The 25,002-nt window shown below is 35.0% G+C and overlaps 1 protein-coding gene across 1 annotated transcript in view; it reads right to left on the minus strand.

Moving 5' to 3' along the window:
• Positions 1-378: 378 nt before the first annotated feature.
• LOC138709479 (protein O-mannosyl-transferase Tmtc3-like) overlaps positions 379-25,002 on the minus strand; it is a gene marked incomplete at its 5' end in the record, with an annotated part of 37,162 nt that continues 12,538 nt past the window's right edge. Inside the window, 1 exon segment of the mRNA XM_069840272.1 lies at positions 379-23,486. Within this exon segment, the coding sequence (XP_069696373.1) occupies positions 22,872-23,486 (615 nt within the window).

The raw sequence follows: 25,002 nt of genomic DNA on the forward strand, positions 1-25,002 counted from the left end.
GATCACAGACAATTCTGGGAACTTCTCAAAGAAGAAGCAGTCCTAGGTGACAGAAGCTGCCCCTCCTGCTTCAGAAGGCGACACCTATATATTATGCACCTTCAATTTTTTCCATTTTTCTATGCTTCTTTATTGTCAAATATTTAAAACATGTTTCGCAATCTACCAAAATTCGGTGAGCAACACACATTTGGGAAACTGTTCCATTGAGTGATGGAGAACTATTAACTTCTTGTAAGTGAACTAAGTAGCCTGCACCCTTAATACAAGACTCGGACGAAAAAGAGGAAAGGAATGGGAAGGGGAAAAAAAAGGGAGAGGTGGTATATTTGATGCTCAAAATTTACAATTTACAATGCGGAAATAAAAGTATATACATTTTGATATATATTTTTTTATTTGATACAAATTTCACAAAATGAAGGTTATACCAGTTTCATCTCATGATAATTAAATTCATTTACTTTCCATAACTTTGGAGTTCTTGCATGAAATATAATATACATGTCACAGATAGCTGTTCTCAAAGTTGTTGTATTTATTTATTTTTTTTTTGAAACACGGAAATGATGGAACTTTTTAAAAAAAGCTACAAATTCTTTTATATTTGTTTTTGGTTTTTGTTATTTTTGTGGGATTGTCACAGCTGACATAATTACATGATGCTATGGATTTTTTGTGTTGTAAATATAATTACTCAGTAAATACTTATATTTAATTTATTCTATTTTACACATCACACATTTAACAAGACAGACATTTTTATTGATTGCACTAGTTTACAAAGATGAATCCAAATGCTCCATGTTTTTAAATGAAGCTTTGCAGGTAATTTTTTGCTCACGATTTTAGACTATGTTATATCTGCATCTCCAGTTATAATACTAAGCTTGAAGGAAGATGAATTTGATCCAATTTATATCACTGGTGTAATCATACCAGACACCAAACCCACAGAACTATAATAAATAATAATAATAATAATAATAATAATAATAATAATAATGATGATGATAATACTGTTACAGTGGGGTTCCATTGTAACATGTTGCAAAAGAAACAATGGCGGATGAGACTATTCCACGTCCCATCCCTTGTATTCCTTCTCTGGACTGTATTGAACAAGAAACAGCAGAGGCACTGATACTGCAAGTCAACAGGTCAGATGAAAAACGGGACTAATACTGAATAACTTAATGTTCCATTTGAGATAAGATAACTGTACGTGGTACTCTTATCATGTCACTCTTAGAATCTACTTTATAGAATTTGTTAGTGACAATTTAATATGAGTAATTTTGTATTATTTGTTTCACTAGCGTTAATGCTAATAATACGTCTTGCCATGAGAATTCCTACGATTCACACAGCAATATTTTCCTTAACACTTCTAAGTTCATTTCATAAAACTGACAGAATTCTTTATTCAACTTACTAATTAAATAAAATGTTTGGCCAAGCATCTGCATAGAATTGGAAAATATCAGTCTCCTAACTGTCCATTGTGCAACTCAAATCAAGAAATAGATTTAGAACATCTCAAAATCTGTGCGTCAGTGGCTAACCATGACAATATCTTTGAAAAATATTGGCGTGCAAGAGGTCAAATGACTGGCATTAGAAAACAACAACAACAAATTAATTAATTTTATATCTATTTTATCACTGTATTAAATCAAAACATATTTAGGACCCTGTTAAAGAAATTCAAGAAAGTTCTCATTAAAGAGAAAGGAATGTCATTCAAAGAAGAACCAATATCTTTTAGACTTAGAATAAGTTTCTGATAACAAAGAACATTTTTGAAAGTGACAAACTAAATAAAACAAAAACATATGGTTTAACAATAAAATTGCAACACAAAAATCTAATGTTTTGGGGTTTCAAAGTAAAAACCAACAGTAAAGCAAAATATTAGGCCTAATTAACAACAAAATTATCGAGTAAGTAAATTAATTCCATTATGTAGGAAGTTTAGTTTCGCATGAAAAAAAAAAAAAAAAAAAAAAAAAAAAAAAAAAGATGTTGACAGTAACATTTCAAAGTTTTCAAAAATGTTAGGAATTATTAATATATCTTCAAACCTAACATACTAGCTCTTCCTGTGTGAAAGATAGTGAAAGGTGGACTGTCACACATCCAGAATGAAACCTGCTGAGATGAAATTTACGTGAAGAACAGCAGGATGCAATTTTATTCATCAGATTTCAAATGAAATGACGAAATTGAACTCTCATTACAAACATTTAATGTATAAAATGGATTGGATTGAGCATCTGAAGCATGTATATGTATGTGTGTGTGTATGTATGCATGCATGTACGTACGTATATATATATATATATATGTGTGTGTGTGCCCAAAAATGAAATTTGACACTTGTTTTGTATGACTCATTAGGAACAATTTGCAATTTATAGTTATATTCATAAAAAGTAATTTATGAAGATCCTCTGTCAGATATTGGTTCAAGCAGCTTTGTAGTGCGCCTTGGATTTGCCTGGCAACTGTCATATCAGGACTAGACTTCTTAAAAAACAACAGAAATGTGACTACCATATTAGCCAATTCAGTGTCATTTATAACACTCGTAACATGTTATTTTATAAAATATATATTTTATTAAGAGAGAATTATAGTAGAAAATAAGGGACAGGCTGTAAGATTTAAAATTTGCTGACGATATTTGTCTCTTGTCATCAACAATAAATTAAGTGATATGAAAGGAAAGTTCGGGGGAAGCCAGGAAGGAGCAAAGATTGCAGGGTTCAATACAAATGCAAAGAAAACAAAAGAAATGACAGTAAATGCAAGAATAAATGAAAAATTGGTTTTAGCAGAAGAAGACATAGAACAAGTAGAACCCTTCATCTGTTACTTCGGAAGTGTAGCTACTAGAAGTAGTGGGTCTGAAGATGATGTGAAGTACAGAATTAAAAAGCAATTGTATACAATATGGTATTATGAAAGAACAAACATCTCGAGGCAGACCAAATTACGCATTTTTAATATCAATGTCAAACACTTCTTCATTAAGCATGCAAAGCCTGGAGAATTACAAAAATTAACAGTAATTCATTGCAAACTTTCATAAACCATGCTTATGATGCATTGTACGTAGTAAGTTATATCAAACGAAGATCTCTGGAAAATTATAAACCAGATGCCAGTTGTGGTTGAGATTAAAAGAAGAAATGGATATAGACTGGTCACACAATGAGAAAAGCAGAAGGATCTATACAGAAGAAGAATCTACAAGGAGTCCGAATGAGAGGCTGTACGACGTGAAAAAAAATGCAGCTGATAAAGTTGGGGTAACAGATTTCCCATGTTGCAGCGGGAACAACATGAATTGAGTCATGTTAAGTATTGGTTATTAACTTTTGGATAGTTTATTTTTCTTGCCTATCATAATTTCGTTCTGTACAAGAAAAAGTAAGACAATTAGTTGTAAGATATTTCAGACAGACTGCCTAATGCAACCTGAAAGATGCTAACTTATTTTCAAAACAAAAATTTAACTCGCATTTTATGTCTATTTTTAATTAAATTTCATATGTAAATATTTGTATGTTTAATAATAATAATAATAATAATAATAATAATAATAATAATAATAATAATAATAGCCGTAGTAGTAGTAGTAGTAGTAGTAGTAGTAGTAGTAGTAGTAGTAGTAGTAGTAATAATAATAATAATAATAATAATAATAATAATAATAATAATAATAGCAGTTATAAATTAATAACAGGCAATGGTCACTCCAGCCACACACTACAATCACAGTCTACTATATACAGTCACGAAGCTTGAGTTTTGAGGGTGCTAGAAACAATAGACTGTGATGGTACTATTTTGCATTGCCTGTAATGAGGCGATATTAGCGATCCTAGTGGTGAGCAACTACCTATATTTGCATATTTACTACGTATTGAGCTTCGTGACTGTATATACTAGACTGTGCTACAATCCTGGTGAATAGAAGCAGAAAGTGTAATCACACTGCTAGCACAAGTAGTCTGCCACAGAGACATGCTATGTTTACGAGATTGATGTGGGCATAATATTATTCAATGCACGAGTTGGCGCTGTATTTCATATTACGTGAGCCATTTTAGCAACTAAGAGACAAATGAATGCCTATGATTACTTGTTAATAAAAAGATATACATGTACATTAGTCCCACTATTTATAGAAAGATCTGGTAATTTATGTCTCATCATTTTCTTAGTTATGTTGGTTCTTTTAGGAAATAAATTTATATAGAAATCACAACTGAAAGTAAGTCGTATAGTACTTTGAGTACATACAGAACACATTTATGGAATAGTTGAATTAATAATTATGAGACCAATTAGAATTATTTATTAGGATGAAGTTAAGGCCATCAGGCCTTCTCTTCCACTCCACCATAAATCAACCTGAAGTACAAAGTAATTTGTACAATATAATAAATGATCAAGATCAAGCTAAAAATGTTGACTATGAAGAGAAAGCGATTTATGAAAGCTGTACTTATTCCTTTTTGAAAGAAACATACAGAGATAGTCAGAAATTTCACTGTTTCTGATCTTCTGGGGAACCATCTAGAGAGGTCAAACATTTTTTCAATGAATTTGGCATTACTAATAGTAATTTAAACTCCTTTATTGAGGGAATCATTGGAGATTCTGTTGCTATAGTGCACCACCATATTGATAAACATAAACAATAATAATAATTGTGTGAAATTAGCCTATATCAATTATTATTGTCTGCAAAGATAGATCCAGTAGGCTGTGTCTTACGGCAACTTGCACAGAAGCAAGCAGTTCCATTGTTGTAAATTAACTCATATGGCTTTTCCTTTCTTTCACTCTCAGATTTAAGAAGAACTAGAAAACTCCTTGTAAGGGGAAACTTTTTTCTTAAACATTATGAATGCTATCTGTACTGTACTGTTTAGAGAAAATGAACACTTTTTAAATCAATGACGTCAAGTATTTTAACATCATAAACAATTATAAAATTTAAGTAATGTACTTCAGGGATTGTTTCTACACAGATAATTTTTATGCTCTTCATTGTACACATTTTGAGAATAACAGGTACCAGTTAGTAAAAAAACAAAACAATTTTGTTTGATCAATTATTCCTTTCCAACTACAAAATAATATAACTGAAATCTGTTACCATGTTCAGTTTGACAGAACAAGCTGTAATGCTATTCAACTAGTACAAGGATAATTTGATATTAGTTTCGTGTTACGTGCTGAGAGAAGCTTAGTTAATGTTTTCAATTCCAAAACATCTGAACGCAGTAACTTTTCGTTCTGAAAAGGGATTTTAAAATGTTAGAGCAGAAAATCCTCACAAGACAATGCTGATCCTAAGCACATTGCAGGGAATGCAAAATATGGATCTTACAAGGTGCGATAAAAATTACAGTGAGTCATGCCATTGCTCAAGAAGTAGCAGAAAAGGCTTTATGAGTGTCAAATTATTTACCTTTACCCCCTCAGTTGCTGCCAAGCCATAAAGAGCTCAGAAAGCCAAGAGTGAGAGTTTAGTATATTTTTCTCTCATGTTCACCCCTGATATTCGCAATGCTTCAGGTATTGATTTTAAATCGTATAAATAGTTAATGCTATATTTGAATTATGTATTTGTTATAATTAAATTTAAGGTAAGTCAGTTATATAACTTTTTGCAGAAACTGTCACATGTTCAAATACTTTTTACACTCACTGTATTAGATTTTGTTTTGATTCACTCATGCATAACAAATGCGTTCACAAATAAGTGGAAATAACATTGCATATAATAATTAATTCCTCCGAAATACAGGGATCTAGCTCATCTCATGTATGTCTTTAGCTTTTGCAAGAAACAAGATTAAAAAGAAAGTCATTAGAATCGACTTTGAATTCACTATTTTGTGTTTTTGATTTCAAATAATGACATTATTTTTTTACTAAAAATGATTATATGTCATGTGTGTCATTTCCAGATAAAATGGCAGTAGTTTCGAAGAAAATGTAGTACAAACACTAACAAAGAGCATGTCCTGAACCTCGTTTTGGCATCAGAGATGCTGGAAATGTGATATGCAAATAACAGTGAAAAAGATGAAAAAAAAAAAAAAAACACAAAAGCAAAGGCGGACAGCTATTGCCCATATATAACACAATTTCATCCTGAATTGATGCAGATCATTGTCGAATTAATTATGAATTCTGTTGCTTTTGAAATCAAGTAATCTGAAGGAAAGACTTCAATTCGTAAAATTATTCATCTGTACTATACTAGAGACAACCAAATGCAGTGCCTGTGTGGCAGTGTCGTCACAGTTTCTACAGTAAACAAAACAAACGACATAATCAACTTTTTTTACTTCACTGTTAACTCTCTAGCATCTCTTAGTGCTAACTGATGGCGTTACATGTCAACAATATGGTGTTCAAAAAGTGTACAGCGATAGTCCTGATATACGGTATTGTATTTTATATCTTGAAGACTGGTTAATTAATAACCAGGCACACTCACATTCATACAAATTTCCAGACTCTAGACAACCAGGGAACTTTTCTTCTTCAAGGAAAATTCCCCGAGAGCCATGCCTGGGATTGCCAGCATGTTGATCACCAGACCACGCAGACAGTCTAATTAAGTTTCAACTTCAATATATTTTAAATTCTCTGACAGAGTTTGGAAAGGTAGGAAAGAAGTAAGAAAATCGAACATTCAAGTGTAAGGATATATGAACAGTAAGTACACGTCCTCTTACTTGATTTAGACACTACAGAAACAAGTTATTTCTCATTTGTTCTCTTAATAACAACCTTTTCACCATATTTCCTTCTCATGGCAAGACAATGACAGTGAAAACTGCGTAACCCCACTGTAACAAGTGAAAAGCTGCCAGTAGTTCCCATGACACAATTCCACAGCATAGAAGTCCTTGGTACAAAATAATTTAAAATTAAGTTCCGGTCAATTCTCTCTTGCAGCATGCATTGTAATGATACTGCCTGGAAGTTCTGTGTCCGAAAGACGGCCATGTCTTAATATGATTTTCGAAGGCCCGAACTCAGAAAGACGAACTTGCAATTAGCAGAAATGTGTGACTGAAAAGGGTGTATAATTACTTTCACTGTTGCTATCTAAAATGTAGACGATTATATTTTATTTGTCTTACTTGTCATAATTCATTCATTCATAATGTTTTGCCCAAGGGCAGGTCTTTCACTGCAAACCCAGCTTTCTCCAGTCTCTCCTATTTTCTGCCTTCCTCTTTGTCTCTTCATATGATCCATATATCTTAATGTCGTCTATCATCTGATATCTTCTTTTGCCCCGAACTCTTCTCCCGTTCACCATTCCTTCCAGTGCATCCTTCAGAAGGCAGTTTCTTCTCAACCAGTGATCCAGCCAATTCCTTTTCCTCTTTCTGATCAGTTTCAGCATCATTCTTTCTTCATCCACTCTTTCCAACACAGCTTCGTTTCTTACTTGTCATAAGATACAAGTAAAATTGAGTCAATTAAATTTTATTTTAAAATACGAAGTAAGCCAACACATATATTTGGTTTATAAGTTGGACCTTCATAGAAAGTAAGCAGATATACAAAAACTGAAACATTTATAAAAAAAACAAGGATTCATAATAGAACTTCCATTTCAAGAAACACTGGTTATTATAAAAAGAATCTCCATGAAAGTGGAATAGTAAATATTTTTTTGTATGTACTCGCGGCAACTGAAACACTGTTTGTTTTATACCTTAAGGTACATATCCAAAGCAATAATTTACTCAAACAGAAACAAAATGTACACAAAAAACTTTACATACCTACAAAATTTCTGCTAATGACCTGCAAGAAGAGAGGGGTGTCCATATAGTCGTGGGCACAGGAAGCATTTTATTCCCAATGATAAGAGTTAGAGATTATATGGCTACTTTTTATTCTATAACATTGATAGTATCATTAAGGTTCGAGTGCTATTTCAGCATGATATAATCACGTGTACACCAAGAATTCATATTTCTGTGTTGCCACACGCAATGCATCTTTATTATTGTCGATTTCTTAGTGAACTATTGTTATAGATGTGTTTGACTAAGGTACCCAATTACTGTACTTCATTCATGAATTGTAATGAGTGAATAGCCTGTGCCATTATTGTGCTCAATTTTTATTTTATTTTACTAATGGCAGTTGCTTGACTGATGTCATTTACCAAAGCTTCCTCTTCTAATGGGTAACATGCCAAAACTCTTACAAGGAGAGGACACGCTCTGTATATCACCGAATTAAATCAGATTTTGTGACATGAACGTACAAGACACACTGTTTAAAGTCATACCTGGTATGGGTGGCCAATGACCCCTCGTTTTGGAAATATTGGCTATTGTTTGTGACGTACTTCCGTTAGGTGCCTAATAGGGAAGCATTGAACTGTGTAAGGGCGTTGCTCATATGGTTGGATGCTGAGTTGTCATCCAGGCAACCTGAGTTCGAATCCTAATGCCTTCTCATTTTTTAAAGCTTGATGTTATTATTATTATTATTATTATTTTAATTCACTTTCAGTTGTCAGCTCCTATATTCAAAGCCATGTTGAAATATGCGTGGTATGCATCAAAATTAATAAACGAACGAGAAGTGTTTGTGAATGTGAAGGATATCTGTTTCGCAGTAGAAGTGCGGAAAAATGTGTGTGACTGTGGACAACCTTCTTTCATTTGCTGTGCATGGTGCAGGAAATAGGTATGTTTTGTGTGTTTTTATGACATCATAATGAATCGGGTACGAAATGAAGTGGAATAGCTGCTACAGAAACAGAGCAGATGCCAGTGACAGATCTTACCTGAGCAATATTTCATTGTTTATCCTTTACAATACAATGTTAGTTAATTATAATTTGTTTGAAACATGATGAAGCATTCAATACATTGAGAAATATGATATATGTAAATAGATAACTGTGATCACAATATTAATCATTATTAAAAGAAAAAAATATAGGACTAGTTAAGATTCGAACTCAGGTTGTCTGGATAACAACTCAGCATCCAACCATTTGTCCTACGCTGTTACACAGTATAATGCTTCCCTATTGAGCACCTAACAGAAGTATGTCACAAACAATAGCCAATATTTCCAAAACGAGGGGTCATTGGCCACCCATACCAGGTATGACTTTAAACAGTGCGTCTTGTACTTTCATCTCACACAATCTTATTCCATTCGGTGATATACAGAGCGCGTCCTCTCCTTGTTAATTATTTTAGCTGTCATGTCAGTAGGGGAAACGGGAGTACTCCATAAAAACCTACCAACAAACACCACAAATTTCACTTGGACCTGCTGGGATTCGAACCCAGGTTACCAGTGTGGCAAACAGATGCTTTAGCTGTTCAGCTATTGCTGCACCTGTATTGAAAAAGTAAATGAAAAATAATGATGGACACACAGCACCCATTACTGTACTTTTGTTTTTCAAGACATCCTGTATAGTGTTCATCATTGGGATAAATCAGAAACTCCTAAATGCCAAGGAGTTGCACAGACTCCTGGAGTTTGAACTGGCTATAAACGGGCTTCAGGAGGACCAGCATGTACATTATAATTACACACACTTTTTAACTGACTTTATTGTTCAAATGCTTCACCTAACTTGCTGCCTTAATATTTTTCAAATGTATGACCCATGGTATGGTATGAAATTTTCCATAACAAATGTCTTCCACAGAAAAAGTAATTCAGCAAATATGAGTCAGATGATGAGAATATTTTCTTTTGTTTCAAATGTATGAGAAACTTGCAAGACAGTGATAGTGATCAGGAAAAATGCTATGACAAAGTGATTAATGTTGTTTCATTAGCATTTAGGTTCGTCTGTTTGGTTCTCTGATTCATTTAGTGTCAGAGGGATAAGAACTGTGGATCTTAATATGAAAATTCTTGATCACTTTTAGTTTTCATTTATGGGAAATGGCAAACATACTTTGTATACTGCATTTAATAGAATCACAAAGAATTTTTTTAAATGTGTACTTGGTATATAAGCTCTTATGTTAAATAACATATTTGTAAGTATAACGCCATACACTTACAGTGTTGTATATTTTCTTGGTGCAATTAATTAAGAAGAAAGCTTTTTGCTCTTTTAATAATGATGCCAATGTTCACTGCCAATGAAGCTGTTCTGAATGGAACATGCGTTTCAAAGAATGGAGTCATATTTTTAGCAGTAAAGATTGCAGAATTTTGCACACATACTACTTCTGGTAGAGGGAAAGACAAGGCCTGATGGCCTTATCTCTACCAGGTTAAAGAAATAAATACTACCTTCCCTTATAACAATTTGAAAAGCAACTGGAAGATCTCAGGTTCAGTCCTGGGTGGTGGCAGGATCTTTCTCACTGCCTGAACTTCCAGAATGATCCTGGCATCAAAGTCTTTCAAGGGATAAAAGGTTGCTACAGCATCGAGGTCATGACAGCATGAAGCTCTAATTCCATACCTTCGCCTGCCTTATTTAATTTGCACTGCTGTCTTTGGTCTACCAGCCAAGAAAAAGAAGGCTTGAAACATATCAGAAATGCCTAACAGGTGACAATAAGGACAGAAATTTCATTTACACTGCGCGCAATTTGGTATAATCTGAAATTATATAAATTATTTGTTTATTTATGTACCACCTTCAAAATTGTCTGATGGGGAACATTTTCTTTGTCATGTTCTTGAAAATTTAAATAATTACGTGGTAAGCTGAACAGATGCTATGCAATATAGAAAGGAAATTTTGTAAGAGAGATTTAAGATACCATCAAGGAATTCATGATGACGTGGAAATGAACGAGAAATTAAAAAGAAAGAGAATTTCTGAAAATGTATTAAAGAAGAGCAAGAGATTTATTCAACAGCTCATGCTCCATCTTATATGGATCCTGGATACAATGCTGTAAAGGTTAATGCAAAGTTTTAAACAAAAAGGATCTTCATCAACCCCTGTAGGACTAAATCTGCAATTAATTAATTTTTTTTACACATGCTGGAGTTAAAGCATTGAAAGATTTCAAGAAATTCAGACGAGCTTTAAAAAGTGAAGCACGAATCACGAGATAAGTTAATTCCTCAACGAGGACTTGCGGCCTTCAGTTATCCCTTCTATTGTTAAATACACTCACAAGTCATTGAAGACAATGTGTCACTGAAGAAAACGTTTCCAATGCTTAAACTGGATGGAATAATGTATGAATTAGCTTTATTATTCCTGCTAATTAAACAAGGGGCGTATATTGCGGGAGTTCAAGGTGTGCGCTGGACACCTGTAAATTCGGTAATCTCATTTTTTATTTTAAGTTGTTTTATATAATGCAACAATAATTTTAATTTATCACAATTTAAATGCGTGGTAATCCCATTGGAAGTTGACGTATATAGTTCAAGACTAATTTTAATTCATTACCATTTAAATATTTTAAATGCCTGCTGGTTGAATGTGCACACCATCCCCAGAATGGCTTTCACTTTATAATGTACGCTCTGCCTGACGAAGTGGGATGAGTTCTGGTCTGGTTGTCCTGTCCGTACAAAAGAACATCCCCTGCTGAGAGTTACTGCTACAATTCTCTGCGCACGCAAGGTGGCATGGTGGGGATACTCGCTTCTCTCAAGCTCGCAGGTCGTCCTGTATACAGGCAGCTCAACTTGTCAACTGTAGCGTTACAAAATATTGTGTTTGACGTGTGTGGTTACGTGAATTTACTGTGTTTAGGCTTTACTAGGGTTCATAGCTGTGTGCCAGCGCAGGTGAACAATTTAAATTACTTATTTAATGATAATAGCACTTGCAAATGTACACTGTAAAATATCTTTTGCAAAAGCCATTCTCTTCTCGCCCACTAGGAGAGAAATTATATATAGTGAATAAGGATAGACCTACCCCGCCACTTCCGAATTTAGTGCAACAATATAAAACAAAAAGCGAACAATACACTAGACATTTTCTATTTCACAATATGGAAATGTGGAATAGTTAGCGGGTTGTGAAACTTCAAACAGGTTATTTTGCTGGCCATGGTTATTGTTTGATCATAAATAATGCAATTTTGAATAACATTATTTGTAGTTGTCTCCTTTCTCCGGCATTTGCAGGGCAGTCATTGAAACAAGGTGATTAATTTTTAAGAAGTTGTGGTGCGAGTACTTTGAATAATATTTAAACGTCATTTTCTTTTAATTTTATGCAATTTTTCCTTTAGTTTAAGGGCATTTTAATGATCATTTTAAGTAGATTTTTAGGCCATCAACATCCGCCCCATAGTTATTATTTATAAATAATACTAAATTATATATTAAAATGGCAGTTAATGTTGACCCGATATTCCACTTAGGCCTATAGTAATTGTGCGAGATAGACCAACTATATATTTTTAACAGAACACCCAAACTCCAGGTTCAGCATACGCCACTGAATTAAACGATTATACATACAGTTCGTTATTTGAGAGTGTTTATGAACGTATCAAAAGGCAGTATTTTATTCTATTACATAGCCAATATAAGAATATTCTAATGTTATTGACTGCAGAACTCGAAATAATTACTATCATTATGTCTTTATGCGTAAACAAACCACAAAGCATTTTCACGCACTAAAAAGAGATGTATGTATAAAATTCATGTAAAACATTCACGTGGTCCTCCAGCCTGGTAATGTGACATGGGAAAAACTGCAGAACATAGTAAATTCAAGCTCAGTTAATAAATCACAGATTGTATTTCGAAAGCAAATTATAAGCTGATGCAAATTTATTATAATACCTCGTACTGCTACTCCCTTGACACCACATACAATCTCACTGCCACACGACACTGAGTTCACACAATGCCTATTCTACAACGGATACAACAGAGACCAACAATGTCCTGTAAAATCACACATATACATAGCTTCAGTATAAAAAAAAAGTTGATAAACGGTTCACAAAGAAAAGCATCGAACAAATATTTATACAATACTGTATTAAAAAAAAAAAGAAAAAAAAAAGAGAGATTGCCTGAGTACAAGGGGAGAAAGGAAAAATAAACTTGCATTCACACCAGAACATGAAGCATCTCACTATATCACCGAACTCTCATGTCAGTGTACTTTTATTTTATTTAAATCTCGAAGATTGCCATAGGTAAGACATGAAATGCTGCTTCTTCAACAAGAGCTGAGTCAGAGTACATCTACTCGGATCTGGAGCTGCTACATCAAACAGATTGAATACCTACTTACATGCGCTACAATTATGAGAAATGGAGCTCTATGAACTGTGCAAAGAGAATTTGGAAGACAATACAGACCTGAAAGTCATGGTAAGCAGGGAGCGAATTCATAGGCCTGCAATGACACATTCAAAGACGTCTCTCTGTGTCCACTCATCTTCCTGCAACAACTGGCATTTAGGAAAGTCCACAACTAGAGTCATTCTTACAAAAGGCTGATTTTTTACTGAGCAATTTGCGTATGGAAATTGTACACTCGTTTCTTATATGTATGAAAGAATCTTAAACTAAAACTGACACTTCAGTTCCTGACTTTAGGTGATCATGAGAACAAAGCAAAACGATTTTGAAATGTGATGGAACTTGTCCAATGATCCTTGAATGAACTATACCTGTTTTGAAAATGGAAAGTATCCTACATCGTACTACGTACAGGTTAAGACAGAAAATCTTGCCACTGTCTTATACTTGGGTTTACATGTGAACATTTCTGTGGGAAAATGGATCTAACCTCTCAGAGTAATGCGTTGCTCCAATCTTCTTTCAAGGTATTGTTCACTCAATGAGATACCTGCCACAGATGTTGTGATAGCTCATATCGAAGATGCTAGACTTGAAGTTAAAAGGTTTCAAGGTAGTAGGCTACTGGTAATGGTTCGAATCCTAATGACTACCCACTTTTATTTATTTCATATCTAAGGTTCACCGGTACTCTTCTTTTATGATACGTTAATTATGTATTCAGTCATTTATTTCTTAAATATATTAATAATAATAATAATAATACTAATATACTGTACTCTAATTTGCAAAAACACGACATTTTGTCCTAATTTCGTCGCATTTTCTCCCATAAAGCAGACGATTTAATACCTTGATCTGTTGATTTCGTGATAAGGGTAGACACTATACATTAATAACAAGATAATTTAAAAACTAATTAAAACAGGGTCATATTTACCATTTTTAATAAAGACATAATCCCCATAAAGGCCACAAAGCATTTTACGATATAGTAAAAACTAATCAAAACAGGGTCATATGTCCTGTTTTTTAAATAAAGACATAATCCCCATGAAAGCCATAAAACATTTTCACGATATATTAAAAACTAATTAAAACAGGGTCATATGTCCTGTTTTTTAATAAAGACATAATCCCCATGAAAGCCACAAAGCATTTTCACGATATATTAAAAACTAATTTTATTAAAACAGGTTCATATTTACCGTTTGTAATAAAGACATAATCCCCATGAAAGCCACAAAGCATTTTCACGATATATTAAAAACTAATTTTATTAAAACAGGTTCATATTTACCGTTTGTAATGAAGATATAATCCCCATGAAAGCCACAAAGCATTTTCACGATATATTAAAAACTAATTAAAACAGGGTCATATGTCCTGTTTTTTAATAAAGACATAATCCCCATGAAAGCCATAAAGCATTTTCACGATATATTAGAAACTAGTTAAAACAGGGTCATATGTCCTGTTTTTTTTAATAAAGACATAATCCCCATGAAAGCCATAAAGCATTTTCACGATATATTAAAAACTAATTAAAACAGGGTCATATGTCCTGTTTTTTAAATAAAGACATAATCCCCATGAAAGCCATAAAACATTTTCACGATATATTAAAAACTAATTAAAACAGGGTCATATGTCCTGTTTTTTAATAAAGACATAATCCCCATGAAAGCCATAAAGCATTTTCACGATATATTAGAAACTAGTTAAAACAGGGTCATATGTCCTGTTTTTTTTAATAAAGACATAATCCCCATGAAAGCCATAAAGCATTTTCACGATATATTAAAAACTAATTAAAACAGGGTCATATATCCTGTTTTTTAAATAAAGACATAATCCCCATGAAAGCCACAAAACATTTTCACGATATGTTAAAAACTAATTAAAACAGGGTCATATGTCCTGTTTTTTAATAAAGACATAATCCCCATGAAAGCCATAAAGCATTTTCACGATATATTAAAAACTAATTAAAACAGGGTCATATGTCCTGTTTTTTAAATAAAGACATAATCCCCATGAAAGCCACAAAACATTTTCACGATATGTTAAAAACTAATTAAAACAGGGTCATATGTCCTGTTTTTTAAATAAAGACATAATCCCCATGAAAGCCATAAAACAACTGTGCACCAGCTGCACTGCTTTGGTAGATAATGAAGAGTGTCGGTAGAATTATGAATGCAGACAGGAGAACTCCGAGAAAAACCCTCAGGGACCTTGGCTTTATCCACAACACACGACTCTGCCATCACTGGGATTTGAACCCTGGTCCGCAGCCATCATTTGCCAGTGCTCTGCCAAATGAGCTAAGAAGGCAGCTTCTTAAAACTATGTAGTTAATCAAATGACATATTTCTGACCTGATAATTAAAAGAAATAACATTTATTATAATCTATAATATTAATATTTTAACTGTTTGCATTAGCTACTGTATTTGGGCCTCATGAATCAGCTGGTACAGTCCGCGCATCCTACAAAATAGACTTCCTCTAGAGTTAGGTGCAGTTATAATATGAGTAGATTTTTCACTAAGCTAAAAACATCGTACTAGATTTGGGTCAATACCGTAATACAGCACCTATGTAATGTCTTTCTATAAATGGAGACTGTGTTGACATTTTGAGGGCTGGAACCAGAACAGATCGATGCCCTGTATATGCAAAGACTGTCCTAGTCCGATAGGTGGCCTGCGTGAATCCGATGTTAACAAGTGAGCCATCCTGCCCAGACGAGTATCTACCTGATAAGCCCCAAGTCTTTATATCAGCATCAGTATTTCCACATCTCCGCCTTTTGTAAGTACTGAAGGTGATAGATGAAGTGAGGGAAAGGTGGAGTGAAAGAGAGAAACTAAAGTACCTCGAGGAAAACAACATATCCATGGAAGACAGTGTGGTAGCACCGAGCCAAGAAAACCAACAGTTGTAGAAGATGAGCAACCAGAACTGAGGTGCTCTCTGGAACAAGAACTTAACTACAAATTTTGAAATTGAGATACATATCATGAAACATTTTAGATCTGAGTGAATGACGAAAAGTGAAATACTCGCCATTAGAGGAGAAAAGAAAAAGATAATCTTCTCATATAACAGCATTGTGCAGAATGATATTCAAATGTTTCCAGAGAGTGCTGTATTTGCTGGAGGAAAATAGTATTAATAATATTTTGCCAGGCAGGAGAAGTGTTATTAAGGATTCAATATATGGTGGAAATGAAAAAAAATGACGTAACATATCTTAAGTTGCTATTCCAGGGAACATCTCAATTAATGCAATCCTCGAAACACATAAAATGTTCTCTTGTAATGTTCGTTAGTAGATGGTATCAAAGCCATCTCTCACAGAAAACACTTTGTTCCCTGCAATTTATGTTACTTGTGAGGGAGGGAACGTTTTCTTGCTTCTTAAAAAATAATTTTGAAATTATGATCTTCCCAGAATTCACGATTCACTTAGGTTTTCTAAAGTCCTACATGTTTTAGTTTAAAATTTATTATTCAATATTTTATTCGAAGTGATTTTAACTACAGTCACTGCCCAAAATCAGTCAAATGGTGACACAATTATGAACATAATACTGAGAAAAAGGATTTGTAAAAGACATTCAAGATATATTTTAGCAGACTGTTCTGGGCACTACCTGTATAAAATTGATTTTGAATATAATAAACTAACACAAATGTACTCAACAGAAATCAACCTAAAGTAAATTTAAAATTCGTCTAAATGCCAACCAACTCTCCAATCAGTCAAAACTTAATTATCTAATGAAATTAACCAAATTTAAATTGAATACATTTTATATAAATGGCGATTACAATCACAGCAGTCTTTATTTTTTTCAGATCATAAAGCTAAATTTCTCACAAAGAAATACAAGTGAATACTATAATTTTGTATTTGAAGGACAGTAAACTACTCCAATGCACACTAAGTTGCTGTAAAGTACAGACAGAAGACAAAGTCGTAAATTATACTCCAAGAAAACGATTAAATCACTATGATACAATAGGTACTTTTTGCTTGACAAAAAAATGAACAGAGAAGTTGAAATGAAGTACATTCGACATTAGAAAGTTCTTTTTGAGGTTATCATAAATACTGCACATGTGTGTCACATTCTGATATCATCATTATAACTGATGTTTTGTAGAAAAAAGCGATAAGTGAATTTCACAGTATTTCCAGGTCCAGAACCCAACAGATGTACAAGACTCAGCTAATGTGATTCTATATATCCTACAACATGTTACGTGACGATATAAAACACATCTTCACATAGATATACTAAACTATTCTCTAAATTTGTGTCAACATTTAAATACCTGCTGTTTTTTATCTTTCTTTCAACATATATTTTCCTTGTTTCCAGAACATTTGTTTTAACTCTTTGACGAACATATAAAAATATTCATTATAATATATCTTACAAAAACTCATCTTTGCCTTAGAAATTTTAACTTCATTTGTACAAGGCACCAATATACACATTTATATAGAAATATTTATATAAAAAAATCATTACGAATGAGTGCTCTCCTCGGAGTCATAGTACAAAACACCTCACACACTGATGAAGGACCGTCTCGTGTCACGACAGGGGAAAGTCGAGCTTGCCGCCCAGAAATCAACATTCAGGTGCCAGAGATACAAACAATTCCAAATTATGTCAAATTTAATAATAATGTGCTTCTTATTTGGCCCTACTTTCCCTGTGTCAAGACCTGATCAAGTGTTACTTCCACAATATGTAGTCTTTACAATCTAACATCACATTCATTTTCAGTAAAGAATCTATGCTTTGTTTGTGCATAGTCCTCCGTGCACCGATTTCATTTCACGTTATGAAAATGCCAAGAGATAACCTGCAGCTTCTTGAGACACCAACGGTCCATCATGCACACAATACACTGCTGCCAACAACTTCATTGCACAAGAAAAATTCACAGAACAGTTGCTATCAATAGGAAGCATGAATAGACAATGAGACACTGCTACCACCTCCAGCAGCTCACACCTCGCCCACCTACGTAAAAGCTCACGGCTCTTCAAGCGTGTCATGCTTCGAGATTCACATCGAGAGCGTGGCTCTCGTCTCTACAGTAGTCGTTCTATTTCATTTACTTTAGCATTTACTGAAGTCATACAACAAACACATCTTACAGCAGTCTGAATTGAAATATGAATTTAATATTGATACGTTCCAGTTTACAAAAATGGAAGATATAATGCCCTTAAAGGGAAGAATTTAGAATGTCACAGTATTTGAACGTTTTTGAAACAGAAATCAAACACGCAGACAGTAATGTAGCAAATATTCAACAACTACTGAACATCATACCCACATGCAGGCAGCTGAATGACTAGAGTGCCAGTTTTCCACACCAGAAGCCTGGATCAAATATCAGCGAGCTCTCCATCTTCATTACATGAATTTACATCCATAATGCTAGTAGCTCCATATGGCTGTGGGTATTGTTTGGGATGGTACAGTGGTCTAGAGTTTTAGGCCGGTCTCCCACCAGTGCTACGCTACTACAACGATACCACTACGCTATGTCGCTTTTAAGTCGCTGCACGTGGTTTTAAATGAAGTTCTCCCACTAGTGCGACAAATATGAGATCACGACGCCACCTGCTGGCGACAAGTCGTGCGAGACTCGACATGTCAGTCTCCTTGCTATCTGGCCGCAACCAGTCGCTTGAGATGGCTGAACACTGCCTTCGTTCAACTAGTAGAACAATATCCATGCCTATACAACCATAATTTCAGCAGAATACGCAAGGACAGATGTGACTACAACAGAATAGAAGCTTCAATTACAGTACTTACATAATTCCAATGGATACCATCCCATTGTGGAATCCTGGGAAACGAGAATGTGGATGCATTAGCAAAGAAGGGCAGCACTGCTACTTACAGACCTGTTACTAAATCTACGTATTACTCTGTGAAGAGATTTATTAAATCTATATACTTAGACTTCAACAAACAAAATTTGATAACACAATCTCAAGGGAAAAAATGGAACTCTCTGCATCATAATCCACAGTTAATTCCCGATTTACCACGAAAATCGTCTGTAGCTGCATTTAGATTGGCAACAGGCCATGATTGTTTGGCCAAACACCTGCATAGAATTGGAATATATCAGTCCCCTAACTGCCCATTGTGCAACTCAAACCAAGAAATGGATTCGGAACACCTCAAAATCTGTGCTTCAGTGGCTGACCATGACAATATCTTTGAAAAATATTGGAGTGCAAGAGGTCAAATGACTTTATTGTCAAATGCCTGGCATTAGAAAACAACAACATAGGTTATGTTATAAACAAAATACAAGAATTACAAATAGAAACAAAGAGAGAAGACAGAAAGAGTGAAAAGAAATGGAAGAAGGAGACAGAGAGAGAGAATAAAAATGACAATATTTTGAATTAAATGTTATACTTACAACTTACAAATGGCTTTTAAGGAACCCACCCAGAGATTCATTGCTGCTCTCACATAAGCATGACATCGGTCCCGAAAGATTAATCCAGTCTCTACCATCATATCCCACCTCCCTCAAATCCATTTTTATATTATCCTCCCACCTATGTCTCAGCCCAAAGGTAAATTAAATTATAACATATAGAATATATAGGCCTATATATTAAGTTAAGAGTTAGAAGTGCGACATTTCGGAAGCTTTCAATATCATACTCATGTACTGCATAATGTAAAAGATGAAATCTAAATCCAAATGTTACATACCGGTACTGTATCTAATAAAATAAAATTATATACTTAACATAACCTCAACAACTATTAATTTCGATTATATAATATGTAGACGAATTCTTAAATTAGATTTTCTTTATTTTACTTTAATTTAATATAAAATGTCCGTGTTATTTATACGTAATGTTAATTTAAATTAAATTTGCAGACTGTGGCAAGGTATTCTATTTCGATTATGCTTCTTAAAATATGTTGTTGTTGTTTTCTAATGCCAGGCGTTTGACAATAAAGTCATTTGACCTCTTGCACTGCAATATTTTTCAAAGATATTATCATGGTCAGCCACTGAAGCACAGATTTTTCGAGGCCTAGGGGTTCATTTCACTTTCCTTCCTCCTCTTTCTACTTTTCTGTTCCTAGTGCTGACCTGCTATGGCACTAAAATCGTCCTCCAGTGGCTTAAGGAGGGAAAGCTGGTGATCAACAAGATCTCCTAGCTAGGTCCAATGGACCCGTCGACCAACAGCAGGTGTGGGCCTCCAGACATTCTGGGGGTTATGTGTGAATGAAGTAGCCACCAAAACGTTAAAATATGGTGTTCACTTAAATCGGCTACAACTTGCCATTTTCACTCCAATATGAAATGAGTACCATTAAGGTAAAATTATCCAGAGATAAAATAGTCCCCCAATCGGATCTCCGGGAGGGGACTACTTTAATGGTACTGAATCAACTGAACATCTTACAATGGAATGCTGGTGGTATAACATCAGCTTCTTAAAATATTGGAATCTTGAAAACAGCTTTTACATCACGGGTGTAGATAAATAACATTATGTATTCTGAATAATTTAAATAATATACTAGACATTGGATAAAATAACAAACTTTTTTCCGTCATTTTTCAGTTCTTGGGTACAATATATGGCTTCATCCAACAGCTTCGCCCTTTCTTCCTTCTGAGATACTGATAAACAATGATGACATCATCATCAGAAGACATCTTTGTAGCGGTTGCGTAGTTTATGTGTGAGAGCTTCTTATCTATCGGTCGCTGTGTGATAACGACGCTATCAGTTGCATTCTGGTAGCGTCATAGTAACGTAGCACTGGTGGGAGACCGGCCTTAATATGATACTCCTAAAGAAGGTGCAGGAAGTGGACAACCCTATTTTAATAAAAGTAAAATAAAATTTGTAGGAAATACATGCTCCATGTCGATAAGAACAGAAACATCTGTCATATTCAGGGTTAAGATATGTAATGAGGCCAAATTTCATTGAAACTTAATTTCATTCGTAGATTATACACAAGATCTCCAGAACGAATTTAAAGACTAGTTTTGGCATGTTAGCTCACCGATTTGCACTGAATTATGCAGTGCTATGTGAAATTCCAAAGCCTCAGCCCTCCCTACAAAAGTAAAGTTTTTCTTTGCTTTATGAGAGAAGTTATTTGAATCTGAGGTGAATTAGGTAAGATGGGAAGCCAGTAATTATGTATAGTTTGACAACTTCAAGTGAAACCCCGTAAAACACGCCAACTTCTGGAATCTCTCTCTTTCTTTCTTCTCTCTCCCTCGCTCCTCGTCATTCAGTCACCAATCACCACGTAAATATCTGAGAGGGTGTATGTGGGCATCGCGACCAATAGAAGAACCACTCTCCAGTATTACCACAATAACGGATTCTTCATTTTTGCCTCGACTGTCGGCTAGGAAGGTTCCATTGTGCTAGCATTGCAGGCAACTAGTGAACCTTTTAATGCTTTTGTTAGCGGGTTTGACAAACTGTGAGTGGACCTGCAAGTACATAGTGCATAGTGCTCTCTCCCCTCCCCCTGTGCTTTCTCACTTGCTCCTCCCCAAGACAGCCAGCGCTCACGTAGTAACTCGGTCAGGGTTTCAGTTCGTTTGTCAATCTATAGCTACTTGAATTTAATTTATAGATGAAAAATCACAGAATGAGAGAATGCATGTCATTTCTATTTTAAATGTGCATTTTTAATGTAGTAGGCCACGAGTGCACAATAGAATAGCAAATGAAAACATGCTTCGTGATGTGTCACCTTCTTTCCAATTCAGGTGTCTGAAGTATGCCTCGGAAGGTATGCTGCTGAATCTCAAAGATCACTTGGCCTGACTCACAATGCCATGAGCTTTTAAGTGCGTTTCATTGAAATAAAAGATTAAATAAAATTATATCATATAAAACATAACACTGCATAGAAAAAATACTTTGCAGATAGTTAAGAGATCACGTGACTAAGGTTATGTACAGTCCTGGAAGGCTAAGGAACGTCTTGCCGCCCTGCAGGGAGGAGGACAGGAACTGAACAAGCAACACAAACACTAAGACAAAGCATAATTATTGTACCGACGACATGACGCCCTACAAACAAATGCTGAGTATCACAGAATATTACATCTAGTTGCTGCTACGGGGTGAGGGCAATGCTAAACCTTCCACTCCCCCCAGAAGCAGACATCACTGCTGGACAACCCCACCCACCTAAACTACAGCTAAAACATTGTTAGAATATCTTGTATTTGTGTGACGACTTACAAGTCCCGGAATAGTAAAACATAAAAAAACTGCTGCTACCGGAATATGTGGAGGAAAGATTGTTTATTAAAATGCTGACAGAGAAAGTGGCGACCATACAATCAGCAGAGTTCGAGGGACTGTGTGCTCATTCCAGCGGGAGATTCCCTCAGACCACAATAAATAACAAGGAAACGTAAAGTTTGTGCATTATAATACTGTCGCCTCACAACCACGACGTGCTGATTGTACAGACTCCTCCCACGCTTCAGTACATCACACAGATTCATGAGTGCTAAGATGACGAATGCTTGTTGAGCTCACTGTGGTGACTTGCTAACGTCTTCTCTTCTGTTCCACTGGAAGGACTGATTAAAGCTGGCTGCTGTTTGTTTATTCGATGTGGTTCAGGGGTTCCTTTCCTCAACACTGCCTCTGCTGCCTCCTTCCTGCTGCTGCTGCTGCTACTGCTATCTGTTGCTTCGTCGTCGACAGTCTCCTGTTTCTCCACCAAATATGTTTTCCTGAGAGATGATTTTTGGCTGTGACTGTGCGCAAGGTCACCCCCAAACTCTTCTATCGCATCCAGGTCATCTGTTCCAAATTCGTCATCGAACTCCCCTCCCAAGTTGTCCTCGTCGAAGTTGTCTTCGTGGTGCTGGAAGTCCTCTACTCCTTCGAAGTCCTCGAACACGCCATCCTCTTCGGAGCGAGGAATCTGCAGCTTGTTGATGCGGGACTGCACGATGTTCAGGTGCCGCAGGACGTAGTCTTCGTTCGGAGCGAGTCTGTGGGCGCGGGTCAGGCAGGCCTCGGCCCTCAGCAGGTTCCCGCGCTCCACATACACCACGCACAGGTTGTGCAGGCCCTGGATATTCTCAGGGTCCAGTTGTAGGATGCGTTTGTAACACTGAAAAAGAGGGTTTTAATATAAGTAGATGCAATAAAAGCAAACTTAATGGCTTATGTTATACTGGGCTTAAAACAAAGACAATAAAAACATTTGTGAAATATACAATAGAAACAATGGATTTGTGAGTCAATTATTTTGGTTCTATTATTTCATACATGATGGTAATGACATTGACAATGAAATTAATACATACAGACAATTACTAATGCAATTAAACGAACACCACTACAGTGTTCCTCAACCTTTTTGATGATGAGGCCTCTTTTTTCTCACTTTACGTTTGTGCAGCCTCTGGCCTATGATTTGGAGCAGAGCAGTGATTCTCAACCAGGGGACCATGGTACTTATTGAAGCCATAGAGCCATAGAGCAGTTAAGGGATGAAATGTATGATTTTTGAGTTATTACACACACACACACACACAGATATATATATATATATATATATATATATATTTTTTTTTTTTTTTCCAATTTTTTAAAATATATCTTCTCCCACAAAATATAGGTTACAGGCCTGCAAAAAATTGTACAATACCTATCACATGCATATAATTTAACAGCAGAATCATAATTTGAATTTAATAATAATAAGACCAGCCTCATGGTCTAGTGGTCAGAGCTTCTGGCTATAGTTCATGAGGTCCCGGGTTCGATTCCCGGTTAGAGCACAGGAATTTTTCCTCAAAGGGGATTATTCCTGTGTTCGTCCATGGTCTGGAATTTAGGTTAAGTTTAGATTTAAGACCTCTCCTGGCACCACATTATCATAATCATCCTATCACATCATCGGGGTAATGTAACTCCGCCTTCCAGGCGCCCCAACCTCAGAAGTGGGTTACAACTAAGCCATGGCCAGGAGAGAAGACCAGAAATGTCGAAAAGACAACCTGGTGGCATTGGATTAAAAAAAAAAAATAAAAAAATAATTTGAATTTTAAATGTATAAGTGACCTGAAAGTCAGCTTCAAAAAAAAAAAAAAATATATATATATATATTTTTATCCGAATAATATTTTTCAGAACATGCAGTAAACATTTCAACTTCTTAGCATGAAATTTGTTGTGAGACTATAGTGATTGTATGTGAGTAAATGCAGAAAAAAAAAATGTGGAAAATGGCTTTAAAATGTCGATTTTCAGTCACAAGAACCTGTTATAATTGTGAAATATAACTATAGCATGAATTTTGAGGACGATAAAATTAGCTAACATATAAATGAAATGTCAATGATTAGTTTTTCTGCAAATATCGAAAATGAGTTTTTTCCTCGAAAAAATTACCATCTTCTCCCTAAATGGGTGACTGCAAACAAAATAATTGTTTTTGTAATTTAAATGTAATATAATATTGTTTAATCATGTGCATGACTAACAATTTAAAATACATTACAACCTACTCCTGATCTACATTCATTAATATTCTAATGACCTAATCCTAATCCGTTTAGATACACAGTATGTAATGTTTTTAAAATAAACCAAATTTCAAGGTCAAGGGACCGTACTAAAGT

The sequence above is a fragment of the Periplaneta americana genome, chromosome 11 (assembly GCF_040183065.1).
Source record: "Periplaneta americana isolate PAMFEO1 chromosome 11, P.americana_PAMFEO1_priV1, whole genome shotgun sequence".
Classification (NCBI taxonomy): Eukaryota; Metazoa; Arthropoda; class Insecta; order Blattodea; family Blattidae; genus Periplaneta; species Periplaneta americana.